The sequence below is a fragment of the Giraffa tippelskirchi genome, chromosome 13 (assembly GCF_054371585.1).
Source record: "Giraffa tippelskirchi isolate mGirTip1 chromosome 13, T2T-mGirTip1v1.2.pri, whole genome shotgun sequence".
In the NCBI taxonomy this organism is placed as follows: domain Eukaryota; kingdom Metazoa; phylum Chordata; class Mammalia; order Artiodactyla; family Giraffidae; genus Giraffa; species Giraffa tippelskirchi.
This window is the reverse complement of record NC_137287.1, coordinates 6,489,265-6,514,496: the sequence shown is the minus strand read 5'-3', so window position 1 is coordinate 6,514,496 and position 25,232 is coordinate 6,489,265. Positions and strand designations below refer to the sequence as shown.

General features: G+C 67.1%; 1 protein-coding gene across 1 annotated transcript in view; it reads right to left on the bottom strand.

Moving 5' to 3' along the window:
- The window catches only part of LOC145532006 (mucin-3A-like), an 86,627-nt gene that overhangs the window by 2,875 nt on the left and 58,520 nt on the right, over positions 1–25,232 (bottom strand). Inside the window, exons 3-7 of the mRNA XM_081556213.1 lie at positions 2,616–3,379; positions 2,413–2,514; positions 1,329–1,444; positions 1,156–1,214; positions 383–531 (exon numbers count right to left, since the gene is read on the bottom strand). Of these exons, the coding sequence (XP_081412339.1) occupies positions 383–531; positions 1,156–1,214; positions 1,329–1,444; positions 2,413–2,514; positions 2,616–3,327 (1,138 nt within the window). The 5' untranslated portion in view covers positions 3,328–3,379. The remainder of the gene's footprint in view (positions 1–382; positions 532–1,155; positions 1,215–1,328; positions 1,445–2,412; positions 2,515–2,615; positions 3,380–25,232) is intronic.

The window sequence follows — 25,232 nt, the reverse complement described above, 5'->3', positions numbered from 1 at the left end:
CTGGGGGGCCACAGGCACAGGTGGAATCGGGGGAGGCACAGGAAGGGACAGAGAGCGCTCTGTCAGTGTGAGGGAGGTTTGGATGGGCCATGAAGGAAGGCTCCTCTGGCCTCCCTCATGTCCCCTGAATAGCCAGGGGTCCTCAGCCACCCGGGAAACTGAGCAGCTCTCTCCTCCGCAGCTCCTAGGTTCTGACTACCCTTCCTTAGGCTCATCCTTGACCCAGTTTTCCGTGGACCTGTCTCTCTTCTCCTCTCCTGCCTGAGGTACCACAGAGCTGACACCTGCCCCCCGTAGACCCCTGTGTGAGTTGGAGCAGGCTGGGATGGTGGCTGTGACCCTGACCCCTCCCTCCAGCCCCAGGCCCCCAGCCTCTGTTCACCCTGGTCATTCTGGCAGCTGTTCCCATCCTGGCTGACATTCTGGAGCTCCTCCTTCAAAGCCACCTTCACCTTCTCATACTCCTCCTCCAGCTGGATGCTGAAGGGTAACTCCAGCAGGACTAGATAGTCCACCACGATGCTGCCATTCCTGGGGGCAGAGGTGGGGTGCAGAGAGCCTTAAAAGATGCTCAGGCCCAAGCCACGATACAACTGTAGAAGGGCATTTCCAGACCAGCCACAGCTATGCAGGTGTTAGCAGGAAGGGGCAGAGGCAGTGAGATGGGATTCCAGACTGATTATGTCCAGAAGGGGCTGCTAGCTTCTCTGCCTTGGGCAGCCTGGGTAGTCGGGACAAGGAATGATTGACATTCTCTTTGTGTCCCTCAAGCCATAATCAAACCGGGCCCTCCTGGGCTCTCTGCCTCCCCCTTGCTGACCCGTCCATTATATCAGCTGCCAACCAGAGAGACCAGCTATGGTCCAGACACCAGGCACCAAGCCTCAGGCACCACCTCCCTGTAGATCCCAATCATTCTGCATCCAACATGCTTCTATGGGAGGGGAGACATCCCTCCTACACAGGAATGAATCCTGAAAGTGATCCCCAAACACCTTCCATGGAGTAGTTTTCTTGCCTCCTCCGTCCATCCCTGTCTTTATGACATCGAATGATTCCAAAAGCAAGGGATGGCTTCTTTGGCCCTTTTCTGTGCTTCCTGCCACCACCACACACACTTGACAGTGCCTCCACAGCCCCGGAAAGGGGTCCTACCTCAGAGAAAGGATCTGCACCTCCTTGAAGCCCTGCACATTTTGGTAAATCTTCTTCATCTGAAATGCCAAAGATCCTGGCTCACATCTGAACCTCAAATCAGAGGGCACCCCCGGGCCCAAGCTCCACTCCAAGGTCGTTTGAGTTTTGCATTTTCCCCCCTTCCTCCTTACCTGATCCCGGAAGGTGTTTGTGAAATCCCTGTAGACCTTAGAACTGTTGTCATTGAGGCCCGGGGAGAACTCCTGGTTGACAGACACCTCCATGCCCACTTCACTGTCCACTGTATCTGTACACAACATGCCCTGCTGTGGTCACTTCAACGTCTGTTACTGTCTGACGTCACCACCATGACCCTAACCCAGAAGCTGCTCCCACTGCCCCTCTCCATGTTCCCTCCCTGAGGACTGACTGAATAGCAGATGGGAGAAAGGTAGGATTTCTGGAATGTGTTGTCCTGAGATGTGAGACATACTGGAAGTTGGGATGTCCCGCAGTCAGTTCTGTAGTCTCTCTCTAGTCTGCCCCAGTGGGAAGAAGAACAGTGGCCCCAAAGGTGTCTATGTATAATCCCCAGAACCTGGGAATATATTATGCTACATGACAAGGAGGAGCTAGAGTGGCAGAAGAAATTAAGGGTACTAATCAGCTGACTTTAATATGGGAAAATTAACGTGGAATATCTGATTGAGCCCATTGTAATCACAAGAGTCCTTAGCAGGGGAAGAGGGACTCAGAAGAAGTGGGAAGAAGGACTCAGAAGAAGTGAGACCACTCAGAGGATGATGTTAAGTATGGAAAAAAGGAACAGACATGCAATGTGGCTGGCATCAAAGATGTAGCCAAGGGACCTTGAGGAAGAAATGTAGGAGGCTGGAGAATGTGGAAAGGGCAAAGAAATGGATTCTCCCCTAGGGCTACCAGAAAGAACCCAGCCCTAGCCAACACCTTGATTTTAGCCCTGCAAGACTCAGGTTGTACTTCTAACCTACAAAATTCTACAGTAATAAATTTGCATGGTTCATCTGCTGAGTTTGTGGTAATTTGATACAGTAGAAATTAGAACCTAATACAACTCCAAGCAACGCAGACTGGGAGGAGGTCCTAGGAAAGAGAGTGGCCCCAGTGACCTCCTGGAGGTGAGAGTGGAGGGTAGGTATGGCATGGGGTAGAAGAGAGCATGAGGAAGAAAACAGGGAGAAAGAGATTTGGCATTAAAGCGACACATCCCAAGAGAAAGTGCAAGAAGCAACTCACCCAGATATATCTCTCTGGCGGCCAACTCGCAGCGGGAGCCATAGAAAGCTCGGGGACAGAAGCAGCGGCCCTGCGTCCAGGCGCCACCATTGTCACAAGTGCCTGGGTAGCAAGTGAAAAGGGAAGTTCAGGCCAGGACTGACCATGGTCATGGAATTCAGTAGGGGAATGAGGGGGGGTAAGAAAGAGGCAGGAGATCAAACCTGGGCTGCCGATAAAGCTAGACTGTGTGGTCATCTGAGTCGTGGTTAACATTGTCCTGCGAGATGTATGGGTAGAGACAGTCTTGGTGTCCACCGGTATCCGTGGAACTCTGGTGATGGGTGGGCTTTGGGGTGTCAACTTGCTTGTAGTCATCGTGGAAGATGAAGATCTCCTTCTCCGTTTCACGATGCGTGGGAAGGTAATGAAGCCAGGCACAGGCCGAGTATTTACAAAGTTGGAGTTGATCCAGGTCCCACTATTAGGCCTTCGTGTGCTCGGGAAAACCATGTTGATGGGAATTCTTCCAGTGTTGATAGAATGAGGAACAGCAGTCTTGTTGGAGGGGTTAGTGTCTAGCATGTGAGGAGAAGTGCCCAGTTTGTCAGGGAACAGAGTTGTCATGCTTGTGGAATTGGGAGAGGTGACCATCTCAGTAGTAGAGGTAAAAACTGATAATGGGACAGTGGGCATAGAGGTAACTTCAGCATTCGGACCCACTTCGATACATGGTGTAGTGGGAGAAGCAGACACTATTGTAACTGATATGGATTCTGGACATGGGGTGGTGGAAGACAGAGTCAGCATGGTGGTCGTTCGGGTAGGAGAAGTCATTAGGGAAGTCACGGTGGGGGAAGTTCTTGTCGTTTCAGTTGATGAAAAAGTAGGCAAGGTAGTAACAGAAGGAGAGCCTGTGTTTTCTGTGCTGGACATTTGAGAGGAGGTAGAAAAAGAACTACTTGTCGTGGGGACCGCTGAGCTTGGGCTAGTAGAAGACAGAGATGATATTGTTATTGCAGGTATTGAAGAGGAGATGATGGTAGCAAAAGGGGTACTTATCGCATTCGTAGAAGTACTCAATATGGGGAAAGCTGAAGAGGGAGAAACGCCTGAAGTACCGAGTGCTGTTACGGAAGTGGGTGTTGTTACCATGTTTGTGGTCCCAGTCTTGACAACTTCCGTGGTTGAGGGAGTGCTAGAAGATGCTGTGATCAAGGTGGCAGGGGGAGATGTATATGTGGGGGTGGTGACTTCAGTTCTGGTTGTGGTAAAAGTCCCAGTCGGAGATGAAGGGGTGGGTGTGGACTGGGTGGCAGGGATTGTGGGTAGGGTAAACAGAGGGGTGGTGTCTGTGGGTTCAGTGGGTACTGGCTCTGTGGTTGGGAAAGATGGAAATGATAAAGGCGAACTGGATGCTGTCAAGGTACTACTGGTCACTGGAGTAGAGACTGGAGATGTCTGAAAATGGACTGTCCTTGTTTGAGTGACTGAGGGTGTGATTGGAGAAACAGAAGTAATCTCTGTCGAGAGAGACTCTACAGAAACGGTACCAATAGGAGTAACTGTGGTTCTCAAAGTAGATGAAGAAAGCAGGGTTGTGTCCCTCGTCTTGGCTGTTTGTGTAGATGCTGGAGTTGAGGACAGTCCCATGGAACTGGAATGATACGTATATGTATCAGTGGTAGTGGGTGCCAAAGTGGTTTCAGCTGTTTGCTGCATTGAATTAGACGTGCTCAAGGCAGATGAGGTGGTACTGTCTGCCTGAGTGGACCTGGTAGTGCTGGTAGGCACGAGAGAAGGGCCTAAAGATGTAGCTGGCATGCTGGTAGAGAGGAAGGGACTTGCTGTACTTTGGGTGGAAGAGAACACGGATGTGTCACTAGGCCTAGTGGCCAAGGTTGTGACGATATTAGAGGCTGTGTCTGTATTATGGGTAGTGGGGGAAAAGGAGATGATATTTGTGGTGGTGGCTGAGGGGCTAGATGGCGCAAGTGTGGAGCTGAGGTCGGGCTTGGAGGTGGAGGAACCAATGGGATTCGTGGATGTGGACGGGGTGGTGGCTGGTGTCAGGGTAGATGCTTCTGCACTGACAGAGGATGTAGATACTGGCGTGGATGTCTGCAGGATGGTGGAGTCAGGGAGGGATGAAGTGAATGCAGACGTGGCCGTGGTCCCAGTGGAGTAGGTGGTTGAAGAGGTGAGGATTGGAGTGGTTTGTCCTGTTGTGGGGATGAGTGTGGTCACCAAGTGTGTGCTAGCAGCCTGGGTGGTTTCTGTAGTGGAGGGCAAGGACAGAGGGGTTGTGATCGTGGTGGGGGCTGCATTGCCTGTGGGAGTGGTGATTTCTGTCGTGGACCTGATAGGAGTACTGGTGTGAGGTGAAGGGACAGAAGTGGTGTAGGGAGTGGAGATCTTGGTTGTCAATGTGGATAGAGGGCTCGTGTTTCTGGTGGAAGTGGAGGCTGGCTCTGTGCTTGTGGTAGGAGTGGATAAAGGTACACCCATGGACAAGGTCAGGGTATTGGTGGCAAAGGGAGTAGAGGTGGTGGATGCGGGAGAATATAGTGTGCTGCCGGGAGTGGCAGAGGATGTGACTGATGGCAGAGAGGGCACCTCCATGGTGACAGGCTGGCTAGAGGTGTCACTGGGAGGAGACACTGTGGTTGTGTGCAGTGCATCGGTGCTTGTGGCAGGTGAGGTGGTACTTTCTGCCTGAGTGGTCCTGGTAGTGCTGGGAGACATGGAAGAAGTGCTTAGAGATGTAGCTGGAGTGCTGGCAGAGGGGAAGGCAGTCGCTGTGATGTGGGTGGTAGTTGAGGTGGATGTCTCACTAGGCACGGTGACTGAGTTTGTGACAACACTGAAGGCTGTGTCTGTATTATGGGTGGTGGGGGAGGATGGGATGTTATTTGTGGTGGTGGATGAGGTGCTTGACAGCGCAAGTGTGGAGCTCAAGTAACTTGTGGAGCTCAGTGAGCCAGTGGTACTCGTGGATGTGGACAGGGTGGTGGCTGGTGTTGGGGTAGGGGCCTCTGTACTGACAGAGGAGGGAGGTGCAGTCGTGGATGTCTGCAGGATGTTGGTGGCAGGGAGGGATGATGAGAATGGAGATGTGGCTGTGTTGCTGGTGGAGTAGATGGTTGAAGAGGTGAGGGCGGTGGTACTTTGTGATGTTGTTGGGATGAATGTGGTTAACGAATGAGTATTAGAGCCCTTGGTGGTTTCTGTGATAGAAGTAGTGGGCACAGTTGTCATGGACGTGGACGAAGTGTACGTGGGAGGGGCGAGCTGCGTGGTGGAGCCGGTGGGAGTGCCGGCGGGCGGCGAGGGGCCGGCCGTGGTGTGGGTGGTGGGGAGTGTGGTCATGTCGGTGGGCAGAGGGCTGGTGTTCGGGGTGGAGGCGGAGGCTGGCTCTGTGCTGGGGGCAGCTGGAGGGGAGCGAGGCACCCCCGTGGACGAGGTCAGGGTATTGGTGGCCAGGGGAGTCGAGGTGGTGGACGCGGGAGCATAGAGTGTGCTGCTGGCCGTGGCGGAGGATGTGACTGACGGCGCAGAGGGCACCTCCGGGGCGACAGGCTGGCTAGAGGTGTCACTGGGAAGCGTCCCCGTGGTGGTGGGCTGCGCGGGCGGCACACTGGTGCTCGGGGCAGGTGAGCGGGCACCCTCGCTCGGTGTGGCCCTGCTACTGCCAGAGGCCGGGGAGGAGGCGCCTAGCGATGTGGCTGGAATGGTGCTGGAGCGGAAGGGAGTCGCCGTGCTGTGGGGAGTGGTGAAGATGGAGGTGGCGGCCGGCGTGCTGGCCGAGGTTGCCTGGACAGGGAAGGTGCTGTGTGTGTGGTGGGTGGTGGGGCCGGAGGAGGTGGTCCCGGTGGTGGGGGTGGCCGCGGCCGCGGCCGTGGCCGTGGGTGTGGGTGTGGGTGTGGCTGAGGTGCCGGGCAGAGCGAGTGTGGAGCCGAGGTGGTCGGCGGAGGTGGCGGTGGATGGACCCGCGGGACCGCTGGATGTGGCCTCGGTGGTGGCGGGCGCGGAGCTGGGGGCTCCCGTCCTGACAGAGGAGGCAGGGAGACTCGTGGATGTCTGCAGCGGGGCGGAAGCCGGGAGTTGTGAGGTGAATGCGGACGTGAGGGTGCTCCCGGTGGAGTAGATGGTGGAAGAGGTGAGGACCGGAGCGCTTGGCGGTGCTGTGGGCATGGGTGTGGTCACCAGGAGGGTGCTAGCAGCCCCGCTGGTGTGTGCAGCGGAGGCAGAGGGCAGAGTGGCCGTGAGGGAGGTGGCCGGGGCCGCGGTGTCCCTGGGAGTGGCGAGCTGCGTGGTGGAGCCGGTGGGAGTGCCGGCGGGCGGCGAGGGGCCGGCCGTGGTGTGGGTGGTGGGGAGTGTGGTCATGTCGGTGGGCAGAGGGCTGGTGTTCGGGGTGGAGGCGGAGGCTGGCTCTGTGCTGGGGGCAGCTGGAGGGGAGCGAGGCACCCCCGTGAACGAGGTCAGGGTATTGGTGGCCAGGGGAGTCGAGGTGGTGGACGCGGGAGCATAGAGTGTGCTGCTGGGCGTGGCGGAGGATGTGACTGACGGCGCAGAGGGCACCTCCGGGGCGACAGGCTGGCTAGAGGTGTCACTGGGAGGCGTCCCCGTGGTGGTGGGCTGCGGGGGCGGCACACTGGTGCTCGGGGCAGGTGAGCGGGCACCCTCGCTCGGTGTGGCCCTGCTACTGCCGGAGGCCGGGGAGGAGGCGCCTAGCGATGTGGCTGGAATGGTGCTGGAGCGGAAGGGAGTCGCCGTGCTGCGGGGAGTGGTGAAGATGGAGGTGGCGGCCGGCGTGCTGGCCGAGGTTGCCTGGACAGGGAAGGTGCTGTGTGTGTGGTGGGTGGTGGGGCCGGAGGAGGTGGTCCCGGTGGTGGGGGTGGCCGCGGCCGCGGCCGTGGCCGTGGGTGTGGGTGTGGGTGTGGCTGAGGTGCCGGGCAGAGCGAGTGTGGAGCCGAGGTGGACGGCGGAGGTGGCGGTGGATGGACCCGCGGGACGGCTGGATGTGGCCTCGGTGGTGGCGGGCGTGGAGCTGGGGGCTCCCGTCCTGACAGAGGAGGCAGGGAGAGTCGTGGATGTCTGCAGCGGGGCGGAGGCCGGGAGGGGTGAGGTGAATGCGGACGTGAGGGTGCTCCCGGTGGAGTACATGGTGGAAGAGGTGAGGACCGGAGCGCTTGGCGGTGCTGTGGGCATGGGTGTGGTCACCAGGAGGGTGCTAGCAGCCCCGCTGGTGTGTGCAGCGGAGGCAGAGGGCAGAGTGGCCGTGAGGGAGGTGGCCGGGGCCGCGGTGTCCCTGGGAGTGGCGAGCTGCGTGGTGGAGCCGGTGGGAGTGCCGGCGGGCGGCGAGGGGCCGGCCGTGGTGTGGGTGGTGGGGAGTGTGGTCATGTCGGTGGGCAGAGGGCTGGTGTTCGGGGTGGAGGCGGAGGCTGGCTCTGTGCTGGGGGCAGCTGGAGGGGAGCGAGGCACCCCCGTGGACGAGGTCAGGGTATTGGTGGCCAGGGGAGTCGAGGTGGTGGACGCGGGAGCATAGAGTGTGCTGCTGGGCGTGGCGGAGGATGTGACTGACGGCGCAGAGGGCACCTCCGGGGCGACAGGCTGGCTAGAGGTGTCACTGGGAGGCGTCCCCGTGGTGGTGGGCTGCGGGGGCGGCACACTGGTGCTCGGGGCAGGTGAGCGGGCACCCTCGCTCGGTGTGGCCCTGCTACTGCCGGAGGCCGGGGAGGAGGCGCCTAGCGATGTGGCTGGAATGGTGCTGGAGCGGAAGGGAGTCGCCGTGCTGCGGGGAGTGGTGAAGATGGAGGTGGCGGCCGGCGTGCTGGCCGAGGTTGCCTGGACAGGGAAGGTGCTGTGTGTGTGGTGGGTGGTGGGGCCGGAGGAGGTGGTCCCGGTGGTGGGGGTGGCCGCGGCCGCGGCCGTGGCCGTGGGTGTGGGTGTGGGTGTGGCTGAGGTGCCGGGCAGAGCGAGTGTGGAGCCGAGGTGGACGGCGGAGGTGGCGGTGGATGGACCCGCGGGACGGCTGGATGTGGCCTCGGTGGTGGCGGGCGTGGAGCTGGGGGCTCCCGTCCTGACAGAGGAGGCAGGGAGAGTCGTGGATGTCTGCAGCGGGGCGGAGGCCGGGAGGGGTGAGGTGAATGCGGACGTGAGGGTGCTCCCGGTGGAGTAGATGGTGGAAGAGGTGAGGACCGGAGCGCTTGGCGGTGCTGTGGGCATGGGTGTGGTCACCAGGAGGGTGCTACCAACCCCGCTGGTGTGTGCAGCGGAGGCAGAGGGCAGAGTGGCCGTGAGGGAGGTGGCCGGGGCCGCGGTGTCCCTGGGAGTGGCGAGCTGCGTGGTGGAGCCGGTGGGAGTGCCGGCGGGCGGCGAGGGGCCGGCCGTGGTGTGGGTGGTGGGGAGTGTGGTCATGTCGGTGGGCAGAGGGCTGGTGTTCGGGGTGGAGGCGGAGGCTGGCTCTGTGCTGGGGGCAGCTGGAGGGGAGCGAGGCACCCCCGTGGACGAGGTCAGGGTATTGGTGGCCAGGGGAGTCGAGGTGGTGGACACGGGAGCATAGAGTGTGCTGCTGGGCGTGGCGGAGGATGTGACTGACGGCGCAGAGGGCACCTCCGGGGCGACAGGCTGGCTAGAGGTGTCACTGGGAGGCGTCCCCGTGGTGGTGGGCTGCGGGGGCGGCACACTGGTGCTCGGGGCAGGTGAGCGGGCACCCTCGCTCGGTGTGGCCCTGCTACTGCCGGAGGCCGGGGAGGAGGCGCCTAGCGATGTGGCTGGAATGGTGCTGGAGCGGAAGGGAGTCGCCGTGCTGCGGGGAGTGGTGAAGATGGAGGTGGCGGCCGGCGTGCTGACCGAGGTTGCCTGGACAGGGAAGGTGCTGTGTGTGTGGTGGGTGGTGGGGCCGGAGGAGGTGGTCCCGGTGGTGGGGGTGGCCGCGGCCGCGGCCGTGGCCGTGGGTGTGGGTGTGGGTGTGGCTGAGGTGCCGGGCAGAGCGAGTGTGGAGCCGAGGTGGACGGCGGAGGTGGCGGTGGATGGACCCGCGGCACGGCTGGATGTGGCCTCGGTGGTGGCGGGCGTGGAGCTGGGGGCTCCCGTCCTGACAGAGGAGGCAGGGAGAGTCGTGGATGTCTGCAGCGGGTCAGAGGCCGGGAGGGGTGAGGTGAATGCGGACGTGAGGCTGCTCCCGGTGGAGTAGATGGTGGAAGAGGTGAGGACCGGAGCGCTTGGCGGTGCTGTGGGCATGGGTGTGGTCACCAGGAGGGTGCTAGCAGCCCCGCTGGTGTGTGCAGCGGAGGCAGAGGGCAGAGTGGCCGTGAGGGAGGTGGCCGGGGCCGCGGTGTCCCTGGGAGTGGCGAGCTTTGTGGTGGAGCCGGTGGGAGTGCCGGCGGGCGGCGAGGGGCCGGCCGTGGTGTGGGTGGTGGGGAGTGTGGTCATGTCGGTGGGCAGAGGGCTGGTGTTCGGGGTGGAGGCGGAGGCTGGCTCTGTGCTGGGGGCAGCTGGAGGGGAGCGAGGCACCCCCGTGGACGAGGTCAGGGTATTGGTGGCCAGGGGAGTCGAGGTGGTGGACGCGGGAGCATAGAGTGTGCTGCTGGGCGTGGCGGAGGATGTGACTGACGGCGCAGAGGGCACCTTCGGGGCGACAGGCTGGCTAGAGGTGTCACTGGGAGGCGTCCCCGTGGTGGTGGGCTGCGGGGGCGGCACACTGGTGCTCGGGGCAGGTGAGCGGGCACCCTCGCTCGGTGTGGCCCTGCTACTGCCGGAGGCCGGGGAGGAGGCGCCTAGCGATGTGGCTGGAATGGTGCTGGAGCGGAAGGGAGTCGCCGTGCTGCGGGGAGTGGTGAAGATGGAGGTGGCGGCCGGCGTGCTGGCCGAGGTTGCCTGGACAGGGAAGGTGCTGTGTGTGTGGTGGGAGGTGGGGCCGGTGGAGGTGGTCCCGGTGGTGGGGGTGGCCGCGGCCGCGGCCGTGGCCGTGGGTGTGGGTGTGGGTGTGGCTGAGGTGCCGGGCAGAGCGAGTGTGGAGCCGAGGTGGTCGGCAGAGGTGGCGGTGGATGGACCCGCGGGACGGCTGGATGTGGCCTCGGTGGTGGCGGGCGTGGAGCTGGGGGCTCCCGTCCTGACAGAGGAGGCAGGGAGAGTCGTGGATGTCTGCAGCGGGGCGGAGGCCGGGAGGGGTGAGGTGAATGCGGACGTGAGGGTGCTCCCGGTGGAGTAGATGGTGGAAGAGGTGAGGACCGGAGCGCTTGGCGGTGCTGTGGGCATGGGTGTGGTCACCAGGAGGGTGCTAGCAGCCCCGCTGGTGTGTGCAGCGGAGGCAGAGGGCAGAGTGGACGTGAGGGAGGTGGTCGGGGCCGCGGTGTCCCTGGGAGTGGCGAGCTGCGTGGTGGAGCCGGTGGGAGTGCCGGCGGGCGGCGAGGGGCCGGCCGTGGTGTGGGTGGTGGGGAGTGTGGTCATGTCGGTGGGCAGAGGGCTGGTGTTCGGGGTGGAGGCGGAGGCTGGCTCTGTGCTGGGGGCAGCTGGAGGGGAGCGAGGCACCCCCGTGAACGAGGTCAGGGTATTGGTGGCCAGGGGAGTCGAGGTGGTGGACGCGGGAGCATAGAGTGTGCTGCTGGGCGTGGCGGAGGATGTGACTGACGGCGCAGAGGGCACCTCCGGGGCGACAGGCTGGCTAGAGGTGTCACTGGGAGGCGTCCCCGTGGTGGTGGGCTGCGGGGGCGGCACACTGGTGCTCGGGGCAGGTGAGCGGGCACCCTCGCTCGGTGTGGCCCTGCTACTGCCGGAGGCCGGGGAGGAGGCGCCTAGCGATGTGGCTGGAATGGTGCTGGAGCGGAAGGGAGTCGCCGTGCTGCGGGGAGTGGTGAAGATGGAGGTGGCGGCCGGCGTGCTGGCCGAGGTTGCCTGGACAGGGAAGGTGCTGTGTGTGTGGTGGGTGGTGGGGCCGGAGGAGGTGGTCCCGGTGGTGGGGGTGGCTGCGGCCGCGGACGTGGCCGTGGGTGTGGGTGTGGGTGTGGCTGAGGTGCCGGGCAGAGCGAGTGTGGAGCCGAGGTGGTCGGCGGAGGTGGCGGTGGATGGACCCGCGGGACCGCTGGATGTGGCCTCGGTGGTGGCGGGCGTGGAGCTGGGGGCTCCCGTCCTGACAGAGGAGGCAGGGAGAGTCGTGGATGTCTGCAGCGGGGCGGAGGCCGGGAGGGGTGAGGTGAATGCGGACGTGAGGGTGCTCCCGGTGGAGTAGATGGTGGAAGAGGTGAGGACCGGAGCGCTTGGCGGTGCTGTGGGCATGGGTGTGGTCACCAGGAGGGTGCTAGCAGCCCCGCTGGTGTGTGCAGCGGAGGCAGAGGGCAGAGTGGCCGTGAGGGAGGTGGCCGGGGCCGCGGTGTCCCTGGGAGTGGCGAGCTGCGTGGTGGAGCCGGTGGGAGTGCCAGCGGGCGGCGACGGGCCGGCCGTGGTGTGGGTGGTGGGGAGTGTGGTCATGTCGGTGGGCAGAGGGCTGGTGTTCGGGGTGGAGGCGGAGGCTGGCTCTGTGCTTGGGGCAGCTGGAGGGGAGCGAGGCACCCCCGTGGACGAGGTCAGGGTATTGGTGGCCAGGGGAGTCGAGGTGGTGGACGCGGGAGCATAGAGTGTGCTGCTGGGCGTGGCGGAGGATGTGACTGACGGCGCAGAGGGCACCTCCGGGGCGACAGGCTGGCTAGAGGTGTCACTGGGAGGCGTCCCCGTGGTGGTGGGCTGCGGGGGCGGCACACTGGTGCTCGGGGCAGGTGAGCGGGCACCCTCGCTCGGTGTGGCCCTGCTACTGCCGGAGGCCGGGGAGGAGGCGCCTAGCGATGTGGCTGGAATGGTGCTGGAGCGGAAGGGAGTCGCCGTGCTGCGGGGAGTGGTGAAGATGGAGGTGGCGGCCGGTGTGCTGGCCGAGGTTGCCTGGACAGGGAAGGTGCTGTGTGTGTGGTGGGTGGTGGGGCCGGAGGAGGTGGTCCCGGTGGTGGGGGTGGCCGCGGCCGCGGCCGTGGCTGTGGGTGTGGGTGTGGGTGTGGCTGAGGTGCCGGGCAGAGCGAGTGTGGAGCCGAGGTGGACGGCGGAGGTGGCGGTGGATGGACCCGCGGCACGGCTGGATGTGGCCTCGGTGGTGGCGGGCGTGGAGCTGGGGGCTCCCTTCCTGACAGAGGAGGCAGGGAGAGTCGTGGATGTCTGCAGCGGGGCGGAGGCCGGGAGGGGTGAGGTGAATGAGGACGTGAGGCTGCTCCCGGTGGAGTAGATGGTGGAAGAGGTGAGGACCGGAGCGCTTGGCGGTGCTGTGGGCATGGATGTGGTCACCAGGAGGGTGCTAGCAGCCCCGCTGGTGTGTGCAGCGGAGGCAGAGGGCAGAGTGGCCGTGAGGGAGGTGGCCGGGGCCGCGGTGTCCCTGGGAGTGGCGAGCTGCGTGGTGGAGCCGGTGGGAGTGCCGGCGGGCGGCGAGGGGCCGGCCGTGGTGTGGGTGGTGGGGAGTGTGGTCATGTCGGTGGGCAGAGGGCTGGTGTTCGGGGTGGAGGCGGAGGCTGGCTCTGTGCTGGGGGCAGCTGGAGGGGAGCGAGGCACCCCCGTGAACGAGGTCAGGGTATTGGTGGCCAGGGGAGTCGTGGTGGTGGACGCGGGAGCATAGAGTGTGCTGCTGGGCGTGGCGGAGGATGTGACTGACGGCGCAGAGGGCACCTCCGGGGCGACAGGCTGGCTAGAGGTGTCACTGGGAGGCGTCCCCGTGGTGGTGGGCTGCGGGGGCTGCACACTGGTGCTCGGGGCAGGTGAGCGGGCACCCTCGCTCTGTGTGGCCCTGCTACTGCCGGAGGCCGGGGAGGAGGCGCCTAGCGATGTGGCTGGAATGGTGCTGGAGCGGAAGTAAGTCGCCGTGCTGCGGGGAGTGGTGAAGATGGAGGTGGCGGCCGGCGTGCTGGCCGAGGTTGCCTGGACAGGGAAGGTGCTGTGTGTGTGGTGGGTGGTGGGGCCGGAGGAGGTGGTCCCGGTGGTGGGGGTGGCCGCGGCCGCGGCCGTGGCCGTGGGTGTGGGTGTGGGTGTGGCTGAGGTGCCGGGCAGAGCGAGTGTGGAGCCGAGGTGGACGGCGGAGGTGGCGGTGGATGGACCCGCGGGACGGCTGGATGTGGCCTCGGTGGTGGCGGGCGTGGAGCTGGGGGCTCCCGTCCTGACAGAGGAGGCAGGGAGAGTCGTGGATGTCTGCAGCGGGGCGGAGGCCGGGAGGGGTGAGGTGAATGCGGACGTGAGGGTGCTCCCGGTGGAGTAGATGGTGGAAGAGGTGAGGACCGGAGCGCTTGGCGGTGCTGTGGGCATGGGTGTGGTCACCAGGAGGGTGCTAGCAGCCCCGCTGGTGTGTGCAGCGGAGGCAGAGGGCAGAGTGGCCGTGAGGGAGGTGGCCGGGGCCGCGGTGTCCCTGGGAGTGGCGAGCTGCGTGGTGGAGCCGGTGGGAGTGCCGGCGGGCGGCGAGGGGCCGGCCGTGATGTGGGTGGTGGGGAGTGTGGTCATGTCGGTGGGCAGAGGGCTGGTGTTCGGGGTGGAGGCGGAGGCTGGCTCTGTGCTGGGGGCAGCTGGAGGGGAGCGAGGCACCCCCGTGGACGAGGTCAGGGTATTGGTGGCCAGGGGAGTCGAGGTGGTGGACGCGGGAGCATAGAGTGTGCTGCTGGGCGTGGCGGAGGATGTGACTGACGGCGCAGAGGGCACCTCCGGGGCGACAGGCTGGCTAGAGGTGTCACTGGGAGGCGTCCCCGTGGTGGTGGGCTGCGGGGGCGGCACACTGGTGCTCGGGGCAGGTGAGCGGGCACCCTCGCTCGGTGTGGCCCTGCTACTGCCGGAGGCCGGGGAGGAGGCGCCTAGCGATGTGGCTGGAATGGTGCTGGAGCGAAAGGGAGTCGCCGTGCTGCGGGGAGTGGTGAAGATGGAGGTGGCGGCCGGCGTGCTGGCCGAGGTTGCCTGGACAGGGAAGGTGCTGTGTGTGTGGTGGGTGGTGGGGCCGGAGGAGGTGGTCCCGGTGGTGGGGGTGGCCGCGGCCGCGGCCGTGGCCGTGGGTGTGGGTGTGGGTTTGGCTGAGGTGCCGGGCAGAGCGAGTGTGGAGCCGAGGTGGACGGCGGAGGTGGCGGTGGATGGACCCGCGGGACGGCTGGATGTGGCCTCGGTGGTGGCGGGCGTGGAGCTGGGGGCTCCCGTCCTGACAGAGGAGGCAGGGAGAGTCGTGGATGTCTGCAGCGGGGCGGAGGCCGGGAGGGGTGAGGTGAATGCGGACGTGAGGGTGCTCCCGGTGGAGTAGATGGTGGAAGAGGTGAGGACCGGAGCGCTTGGCGGTGCTGTGGGCATGGGTGTGGTCACCAGGAGGGTGCTAGCAGCCCCGCTGGTGTGTGCAGCGGAGGCAGAGGGCAGAGTGGCCGTGAGGGAGGTGGCCGGGGCCGCGGTGTCCCTGGGAGTGGCGAGCTGCGTGGTGGAGCCGGTGGGAGTGCCGGCGGGCGGCGAGGGCCCGGCCGTGGTGTGGGTGGTGGGGAGTGTGGTCATGTCGGTGGGCAGAGGGCTGGTGTTCGGGGTGGAGGCGGAGGCTGGCTCTGTGCTGGGGGCAGCTGGAGGGGAGCGAGGCACCCCCGTGGACGAGGTCAGGGTATTGGTGGCCAGGGGAGTCGAGGTGGTGGACGCGGGAGCATAGAGTGTGCTGCTGGGCGTGGCGGAGGATGTGACTGACGGCGCAGAGGGCACCTCCGGGGCGACAGGCTGGCTAGAGGTGTCACTGGGAGGCGTCCCCGTGGTGGTGGGCTGCGGGGGCGGCACACTGGTGCTCGGGGCAGGTGAGCGGGCACCCTCGCTCGGTGTGGCCCTGCTACTGCCGGAGGCCGGGGAGGAGGCGCCTAGCGATGTGGCTGGAATGGTGCTGGAGCGGAAGGGAGTCGCCGTGCTGCGGGGAGTGGTGAAGATGGAGGTGGCGGCCGGCGTGGTGGCCGAGGTTGCCTGGACAGGGAAGGTGCTGTGTGTGTGGTGGGTGGTGGGGCCGGAGGAGGTGGTCCCGGTGGTGGGGGTGGCCGCGGCCGCGGCCGTGGCCGTGGGTGTGGGTGTGGGTGTGGCTGAGGTGCCGGGCAGAGCGAGTGTGGAGCCGAGGTGGACGGCGGAGGTGGCGGTGGATGGACCCGCGGGACGGCTGGATGTGGCCTCGGTGGTGGCGGGCGTGGAGCTGAGGGCTCCCGTCCTGACAGAGGAGGCAGGGAGAGTCGTGGATGTCTGCAGCGGGGCGGAGGCCGGGAGGGGTGAGGTGAATGCGGACGTGAGGCTGCTCCCGGTGGAGTAGATGGTGGAAGAGGTGAGGACCGGAGCGCTTGGCGGTGCTGTGGGCATGGGTGTGGTCACCAGGAGGGTGCTAGCAGCCCCGCTGGTGTGTGCAGCGGAGGCAGAGGGCAGAGTGGCCGTGAGGGAGGTGGCCGGGGCCGCGGTGTCCCTGGGAGTGGCGAGCTGCGTGGTGGAGCCGGTGGGAGTGCCGGCGGGCGGCGAGGGGCCGGCCGTGGTGTGGGTGGTGGGGAGTGTGGTCATGTCGGTGGGCAGAGGGCTGGTGTTCGGGGTGGAGGCGGAGGCTGGCTCTGTGCTGGGGGCAGCTGGAGGGGAGCGAGGCACCCCCGTGAACGAGGTCAGGGTATTGGTGGCCAGGGGAGTCGAGGTGGTGGACGCGGGAGCATAGAGTGTGCTGCTGGGCGTGGCGGAGGATGTGACTGACGGCGCAGAGGGCACCTCCGGGGCGACAGGCTGGCTAGAGGTGTCACTGGGAGGCGTCCCCGTGGTGGTGGGCTGCGGGGGCGGCACACTGGTGCTCGGGGCAGGTGAGTGGGCACCCTCGCTCTGTGTGGCCCTGCTACTGCCGGAGGCCGGGGAGGAGGCGCCTAGCGATGTGGCTGGAATGGTGCTGGAGCGGAAGTAAGTCGCCGTGCTGCGGGGAGTGGTGAAGATGGAGGTGGCGGCCGGCGTGCTGGCCGAGGTTGCCTGGACAGGGAAGGTGCTGTGTGTGTGGTGGGTGGTGGGGCCGGAGGAGGTGGTCCCGGTGGTGGGGGTGGCCGCGGCCGCGGCCGTGGCCGTGGGTGTGGGTGTGGGTGTGGCTGAGGTGCCGGGCAGAGCGAGTGTGGAGCCGAGGTGGACGGCGGAGGTGGCGGTGGATGGACCCGCGGGACGGCTGGATGTGGCCTCGGTGGTGGCGGGCGTGGAGCTGGGGGCTCCCGTCCTGACAGAGGAGGCAGGGAGAGTCGTGGATGTCTGCAGCGGGGCGGAGGCCGGGAGGGGTGAGGTGAATGCGGACGTGAGGGTGCTCCCGGTGGAGTAGATGGTGGAAGAGGTGAGGACCGGAGCGCTTGGCGGTGCTGTGGGCATGGGTGTGGTCACCAGGAGGGTGCTAGCAGCCCCGCTGGTGTGTGCAGCGGAGGCAGAGGGCAGAGTGGCCGTGAGGGAGGTGGCCGGGGCCGCGGTGTCCCTGGGAGTGGCGAGCTGCGTGGTGGAGCCGGTGGGAGTGCCGGCGGGCGGCGAGGGGCCGGCCGTGGTGTGGGTGGTGGGGAGTGTGGTCATGTCGGTGGGCAGAGGGCTGGTGTTCGGGGTGGAGGCGGAGGCTGGCTCTGTGCTGGGGGCAGCTGGAGGGGAGCGAGGCACCCCCGTGGACGAGGTCAGGGTATTGGTGGCCAGGGGAGTCGAGGTGGTGGACGCGGGAGCATAGAGTGTGCTGCTGGGCGTGGCGGAGGATGTGACTGACGGCGCAGAGGGCACCTCCGGGGCGACAGGCTGGCTAGAGGTGTCACTGGGAGGCGTCCCCGTGGTGGTGGGCTGCGGGGGCGGCACACTGGTGCTCGGGGCAGGTGAGCGGGCACCCTCGCTCGGTGTGGCCCTGCTACTGCCGGAGGCCGGGGAGGAGGCGCCTAGCGATGTGGCTGGAATGGTGCTGGAGCGGAAGGGAGTCGCCGTGCTGCGGGGAGTGGTGAAGATGGAGGTGGCGGCCGGCGTGCTGGCCGAGGTTGCCTGGACAGGGAAGGTGCTGTGTGTGTGGTGGGTGGTGGGGCCGGAGGAGATGGTCCCGGTGGTGGGGGTGGCCGCGGCCGCGGCCGTGGCCGTGGGTGTGGGTGTGGGTGTGGCTGAGGTGCCGGGCAGAGCGAGTGTGGAGCCGAGGTGGACGGCGGAGGTGGCGGTGGATGGACCCGCGGGACGGCTGGATGTGGCCTCGGTGGTGGCGGGCGTGGAGCTGGGGGCTCCCGTCCTGACAGAGGAGGCAGGGAGAGTCGTGGATGTCTGCAGCGGGGCGGAGGCCGGGAGGGGTGAGGTGAATGCGGACGTGAGGGTGCTCCCGGTGGAGTAGATGGTGGAAGAGGTGAGGACCCGAGCGCTTGGCGGTGCTGTGGGCATGGGTGTGGTCACCAGGAGGGTGCTAGCAGCCCCGCTGGTGTGTGCAGCGGAGGCAGAGGGCAGAGTGGCCGTGAGGGAGGTGGCCGGGGCCGCGGTGTCCCTGGGAGTGGCGAGCTGCGTGGTGGAGCCGGTGGGAGTGCCAGCGGGCGGCGACGGGCCGGCCGTGGTGTGGGTGGTGGGGAGTGTGGTCATGTCGGTGGGCAGAGGGCTGGTGTTCGGGGTGGAGGCGGAGGCTGGCTCTGTGCTGGGGGCAGCTGGAGGGGAGCGAGGCACCCCCGTGGACGAGGTCAGGGTATTGGTGGCCAGGGGAGTCGAGGTGGTGGACGCGGGAGCATAGAGTGTGCTGCTGGGCGTGGCGGAGGATGTGACTGACGGCGCAGAGGGCACCTCCGGGGCGACAGGCTGGCTAGAGGTGTCACTGGGAGGCGTCCCCGTGGTGGTGGGCTGCGGGGGCGGCACACTGGTGCTCGGGGCAGGTGAGCGGGCACCCTCGCTCGGTGTGGCCCTGCTACTGCCGGAGGCCGGGGAGGAGGCGCCTAGCGATGTGGCTGGAATGGTGCTGGAGCGGAAGGGAGTCGCCGTGCTGCGGGGAGTGGTGAAGATGGAGGTGGCGGCCGGCGTGCTGGCCGAGGTTGCCTGGACAGGGAAGGTGCTGTGTGTGTGGTGGGTGGTGGGGCCGGAGGAGGTGGTCCCGGTGGTGGGGGTGGCTGCGGCCGCGGACGTGGCCGTGGGTGTGGGTGTGGGTGTGGGTGAGGTGCCGGGCAGAGCGAGTGTGGAGCCGAGGTGGACGGCGGAGGTGGCGGTGGATGGACCCGCGGGACCGCTGGATGTGGCCTCGGTGGTGGCGGGCGTGGAGCTGGGGGCTCCCGTCCTGACAGAGGAGGCAGGGAGAGTCGTGGATGTCTGCAGCGGGGCGGAGGCCGGGAGGGGTGAGGTGAATGCGGACATGAGGGTGCTCCCGGTGGAGTAGATGGTGGAAGAGGTGAGGACCGGAGCGCTTGGCGGTGCTGTGGGCATGGGTGTGGTCACCAGGAGGGTGCTAGCAGCCCCGCTGGTGTGTGCAGCGGAGGCAGAGGGCAGAGTGGCCGTGAGGGAGGTGGCCGGGGCCGCGGTGTCCCTGGGAGTGGCGAGCTGCGTGGTGGAGCCGGTGGGAGTGCCGGCGGGCGGCGAGGGGCCGGCCGTGGTGTGGGTGGTGGGGAGTGTGGTCATGTCGGTGGGCAGAGGGCTGGTGTTCGGGGTGGAGGCGGAGGCTGGCTCTGTGCTGGGGGCAGCTGGAGGGGAGCGAGGCACCCCCGTGGACGAGGTCAGGGTATTGGTGGCCAGGGGAGTCGAGGTGGTGGACGCGGGAGCATAGAGTGTGCTGCTGGGCGTGGCGGAGGATCTGACTGACGGCGCAGAGGGCACCTCCGGGGCGACAGGCTGGCTAGAGGTGTCACTGGGAGGCGTCCCCGTGGTGGTGGGCTGCGGGGGCGGCACACTGGTGCTCGGGGCAGGTGAGCGGGCACCCTCGCTCGGTGTGGCCCTGCTACTGCCGGAGGCCGGGGAGGAGGCGCCTAGCGATGTGGCTGGAATGGTGCTGGAGCGGAAGGGAGTCGCCGTGCTGCGGGGAGTGGTGAAGATGGAGGTGGCGGCCGGCGTGCTGGCCGAGGTTGCCTGGACAGGGAAGGTGCTGTGTGTGTGGTGGGTGGTGGGGCCGGAGGAGATGGTCCCGGTGGTGGGGGTGGCCGCGGCCGCGGCCGTGGCCGTGGGTGTGGGTGTGGGTGTGGCTGAGGTGCCGGGCAGAGCGAGTGTGGAGCCGAGGTGGACGGCGGAGGTGGCGGTGGATGGACCCGCGGGACGGCTGGATGTGGCCTCGGTGGTGGCGGGCATGGAGCTGGGGGCTCCCGTCCTGACAGAGGAGGCAGGGAGAGTCGTGGATGTCTGCAGCGGGGCGGAGGCCGGGAGGGGTGAGGTGAATGCGGACGTGAGGGTGCTCCCGGTGGAGTAGATGGTGGAAGAGGTGAGGACCGGAGCGCTTGGCGGTGCTGTGGGCATGGGTGTGGTCACCAGGAGGGTGCTAGCAGCCCCGCTGGTGTGTGCAGCGGAGGCAGAGGGCAGAGTGGCCGTGAGGGAGGTGGCCGGGGCCGCGGTGTCCCTGGGAGTGGCGAGCTGCGTGGTGGAGCCGGTGGGAGTGCCAGCGGGCGGCGACGGGCCGGCCGTGGTGTGGGTGGTGGGGAGTGTGGTCATGTCGGTGGGCAGAGGGCTGGTGTTCGGGGTGGAGGCGGAGGCTGGCTCTGTGCTGGGGGCAGCTGGAGGGGAGCGAGGCACCCCCGTGGACGAGGTCAGGGTATTGGTGGCCAGGGGAGTCGAGGTGGTGGACGCGGGAGCATAGAGTGTGCTGCTGGGCGTGGCGGAGGATGTGACTGACGGCGCAGAGGGCACCTCCGGGGCGACAGGCTGGCTAGAGGTGTCACTGGGAGGCGTCCCCGTGGTGGTGGGCTGCGGGGGCGGCACACTGGTGCTCGGGGCAGGTGAGCGGGCACCCTCGCTCGGTGTGGCCCTGCTACTGCCGGAGGCCGGGGAGGAGGCGCCTAGCGATGTGGCTGGAATGGTGCTGGAGCGGAAGGGAGTCGCCGTGCTGCGGGGAGTGGTGAAGATGGAGGTGGCGGCCGGCGTGCTGGCCGAGGTTGCCTGGACAGGGAAGGTGCTGTGTGTGTGGTGGGTGGTGGGGCCGGAGGAGGTGGTCCCGGTGGTGGGGGTGGCCGCGGCCGCGGCCGTGGCTGTGGGTGTGGGTGTGGGTGTGGCTGAGGTGCCGGGCAGAGCGAGTGTGGAGCCGAGGTGGACGGCGGAGGTGGCGGTGGATGGACCCGCGGCACGGCTGGATGTGGCCTCGGTGGTGGCGGGCGTGGAGCTGGGGGCTCCCTTCCTGACAGAGGAGGCAGGGAGAGTCGTGGATGTCTGCAGCGGGGCGGAGGCCGGGAGGGGTGAGGTGAATGCGGACGTGAGGCTGCTCCCGGTGGAGTAGATGGTGGAAGAGGTGAGGACCGGAGCGCTTGGCGGTGCTGTGGGCATGGATGTGGTCACCAGGAGGGTGCTAGCAGCCCCGCTGGTGTGTGCAGCGGAGGCAGAGGGCAGAGTGGCCGTGAGGGAGGTGGCCGGGGCCGCGGTGTCCCTGGGAGTGGCGAGCTGCGTGGTGGAGCCGGTGGGAGTGCCGGCGGGCGGCGAGGGGCCGGCCGTGGTGTGGGTGGTGGGGAGTGTGGTCATGTCGGTGGGCAGAGGGCTGGTGTTCGGGGTGGAGGCGGAGGCTGGCTCTGTGCTGGGGGCAGCTGGAGGGGAGCGAGGCACCCCCGTGAACGAGGTCAGGGTATTGGTGGCCAGGGGAGTCGAGGTGGTGGACGCGGGAGCATAGAGTGTGCTGCTGGGCGTGGCGGAGGATGTGACTGACGGCGCAGAGGGCACCTCCGGGGCGACAGGCTGGCTAGAGGTGTCACTGGGAGGCGTCCCCGTGGTGGTGGGCTGCGGGGGCGGCACACTGGTGCTCGGGGCAGGTGAGCGGGCACCCTCGCTCTGTGTGGCCCTGCTACTGCCGGAGGCCGGGGAGGAGGCGCCTAGCGATGTGGCTGGAATGGTGCTGGAGCGGAAGTAAGTCGCCGTGCTGCGGGGAGTGGTGAAGATGGAGGTGGCGGCCGGCGTGCTGGCCGAGGTTGCCTGGACAGGGAAGGTGCTGTGTGTGTGGTGGGTGGTGGGGCCGGAGGAGGTGGTCCCGGTGGTGGGGGTGGCCGCGGCCGCGGCCGTGGCCGTGGGTGTGGGTGTGGGTGTGGCTGAGGTGCCGGGCAGAGCGAGTGTGGAGCCGAGGTGGACGGCGGAGGTGGCGGTGGATGGACCCGCGGGACGGCTGGATGTGGCCTCGGTGGTGGCGGGCGTGGAGCTGGGGGCTCCCGTCCTGACAGAGGAGGCAGGGAGAGTCGTGGATGTCTGCAGCGGGGCGGAGGCCGGGAGGGGTGAGGTGAATGCGGACGTGAGGGTGCTCCCGGTGGAGTAGATGGTGGAAGAGGTGAGGACCGGAGCGCTTGGCGGTGCTGTGGGCATGGGTGTGGTCACCAGGAGGGTGCTAGCAGCCCCGCTGGTGTGTGCAGCGGAGGCAGAGGGCAGAGTGGCCGTGAGGGAGGTGGCCGGGGCCGCGGTGTCCCTGGGAGTGGCGAGCTGCGTGGTGGAGCCGGTGGGAGTGCCGGCGGGCGGCGACGGGCCGGCCGTGATGTGGGTGGTGGGGAGTGTGGTCATGTCGGTGGGCAGAGGGCTGGTGTTCGGGGTGGAGGCGGAGGCTGGCTCTGTGCTGGGGGCAGCTGGAGGGGAGCGAGGCACCCCCGTGGACGAGGTCAGGGTATTGGTGGCCAGGGGAGTCGAGGTGGTGGACGCGGGAGCATAGAGTGTGCTGCTGGGCGTGGCGGAGGATGTGACTGACGGCGCAGAGGGCACCTCCGGGGCGACAGGCTGGCTAGAGGTGTCACTGGGAGGCGTCCCCGTGGTGGTGGGCTGCGGGGGCGGCACACTGGTGCTCGGGGCAGGTGAGCGGGCACCCTCGCTCGGTGTGGCCCTGCTACTGCCGGAGGCCGGGGAGGAGGCGCCTAGCGATGTGGCTGGAATGGTGCTGGAGCGAAAGGGAGTCGCCGTGCTGCGGGGAGTGGTGAAGATGGAGGTGGCGGCCGGCGTGCTGGCCGAGGTTGCCTGGACAGGGAAGGTGCTGTGTGTGTGGTGGGTGGTGGGGCCGGAGGAAGTGGTCCCGGTGGTGGGGGTGGCCGCGGCCGCGGCCGTGGCCGTGGGTGTGGGTGTGGGTTTGGCTGAGGTGCCGGGCAGAGCGAGTGTGGAGCCGAGGTGGACGGCGGAGGTGGCGGTGGATGGACCCGCGGGACGGCTGGATGTGGCCTCGGTGGTGGCGGGCGTGGAGCTGGGGGCTCCCGTCCTGACAGAGGAGGCAGGGAGAGTCGTGGATGTCTGCAGCGGGGCGGAGGCCGGGAGGGGTGAGGTGAATGCGGACGTGAGGGTGCTCCCGGTGGAGTAGATGGTGGAAGAGGTGAGGACCGGAGCGCTTGGCGGTGCTGTGGGCATGGGTGTGGTCACCAGGAGGGTGCTAGCAGCCCCGCTGGTGTGTGCAGCGGAGGCAGAGGGCAGAGTGGCCGTGAGGGAGGTGGCCGGGGCCGCGGTGTCCCTGGGAGTGGCGAGCTGCGTGGTGGAGCCGGTGGGAGTGCCGGCGGGCGGCGAGGGCCCGGCCGTGGTGTGGGTGGTGGGGAGTGTGGTCATGTCGGTGGGCAGAGGGCTGGTGTTCGGGGTGGAGGCGGAGGCTGGCTCTGTGCTGGGGGCAGCTGGAGGGGAGCGAGGCACCCCCGTGGACGAGGTCAGGGTATTGGTGGCCAGGGGAGTCGAGGTGGTGGACGCGGGAGCATAGAGTGTGCTGCTGGGCGTGGCGGAGGATGTGACTGACGGCGCAGAGGGCACCTCCGGGGCGACAGGCTGGCTAGAGGTGTCACTGGGAGGCGTCCCCGTGGTGGTGGGCTGCGGGGGCGGCACACTGGTGCTCGGGGCAGGTGAGCGGGCACCCTCGCTCGGTGTGGCCCTGCTACTGCCGGAGGCCGGGGAGGAGGCGCCTAGCGATGTGGCTGGAATGGTGCTGGAGCGGAAGGGAGTCGCCGTGCTGCGGGGAGTGGTGAAGATGGAGGTGGCGGCCGGCGTGGTGGCCGAGGTTGCCTGGACAGGGAAGGTGCTGTGTGTGTGGTGGGTGGTGGGGCCGGAGGAGGTGGTCCCGGTGGTGGGGGTGGCCGCGGCCGCGGCCGTGGCCGTGGGTGTGGGTGTGGGTGTGGCTGAGGTGCCGGGCAGAGCGAGTGTGGAGCCGAGGTGGACGGCGGAGGTGGCGGTGGATGGACCCGCGGGACGGCTGGATGTGGCCTCGGTGGTGGCGGGCGTGGAGCTGAGGGCTCCCGTCCTGACAGAGGAGGCAGGGAGAGTCGTGGATGTCTGCAGCGGGGCGGAGGCCGGGAGGGGTGAGGTGAATGCGGACGTGAGGCTGCTCCCGGTGGAGTAGATGGTGGAAGAGGTGAGGACCGGAGCGCTTGGCGGTGCTGTGGGCATGGGTGTGGTCACCAGGAGGGTGCTAGCAGCCCCGCTGGTGTGTGCAGCGGAGGCAGAGGGCAGAGTGGCCGTGAGGGAGGTGGCCGGGGCCGCGGTGTCCCTGGGAGTGGCGAGCTGCGTGGTGGAGCCGGTGGGAGTGCCGGCGGGCGGCGAGGGGCCGGCCGTGGTGTGGGTGGTGGGGAGTGTGGTCATGTCGGTGGGCAGAGGGCTGGTGTTCGGGGTGGAGGCGGAGGCTGGCTCTGTGCTGGGGGCAGCTGGAGGGGAGCGAGGCACCCCCGTGAACGAGGTCAGGGTATTGGTGGCCAGGGGAGTCGAGGTGGTGGACGCGGGAGCATAGAGTGTGCTGCTGGGCGTGGCGGAGGATGTGACTGACGGCGCAGAGGGCACCTCCGGGGCGACAGGCTGGCTAGAGGTGTCACTGGGAGGCGTCCCCGTGGTGGTGGGCTGCGGGGGCGGCACACTGGTGCTCGGGGCAGGTGAGCGGGCACCCTCGCTCTGTGTGGCCCTGATACTGCCGGAGGCCGGGGAGGAGGCGCCTAGCGATGTGGCTGGAATGGTGCTGGAGCGGAAGTAAGTCGCCGTGCTGCGGGGAGTGGTGAAGATGGAGGTGGCGGCCGGCGTGCTGGCCGAGGTTGCCTGGACAGGGAAGGTGCTGTGTGTGTGGTGGGTGGTGGGGCCGGAGGAGGTGGTCCCGGTGGGGGGGGTGGCCGCGGCCGCGGCCGTGGCCGTGGGTGTGGGTGTGGGTGTGGCTGAGGTGCCGGGCAGAGCGAGTGTGGAGCCGAGGTGGACGGCGGAGGTGGCGGTGGATGGACCCGCGGGACGGCTGGATGTGGCCTCGGTGGTGGCGGGCGTGGAGCTGGGGGCTCCCGTCCTGACAGAGGAGGCAGGGAGAGTCGTGGATGTCTGCAGCGGGGCGTAGGCCGGGAGGGGTGAGGTGAATGCGGACGTGAGGGTGCTCCCGGTGGAGTAGATGGTGGAAGAGGTGAGGACCGGAGCGCTTGGCGGTGCTGTGGGCATGGGTGTGGTCACCAGGAGGGTGCTAGCAGCCCCGCTGGTGTGTGCAGCGGAGGCAGAGGGCAGAGTGGCCGTGAGGGAGGTGGCCGGGGCCGCGGTGTCCCTGGGAGTGGCGAGCTGCGTGGTGGAGCCGGTGGGAGTGCCGGCGGGCGGCGAGGGGCCGGCCGTGGTGTGGGTGGTGGGGAGTGTGGTCATGTCGGTGGGCAGAGGGCTGGTGTTCGGGGTGGAGGCGGAGGCTGGCTCTGTGCTGGGGGCAGCTGGAGGGGAGCGAGGCACCCCCGTGGACGAGGTCAGGGTATTGGTGGCCAGGGGAGTCGAGGTGGTGGACGCGGGAGCATAGAGTG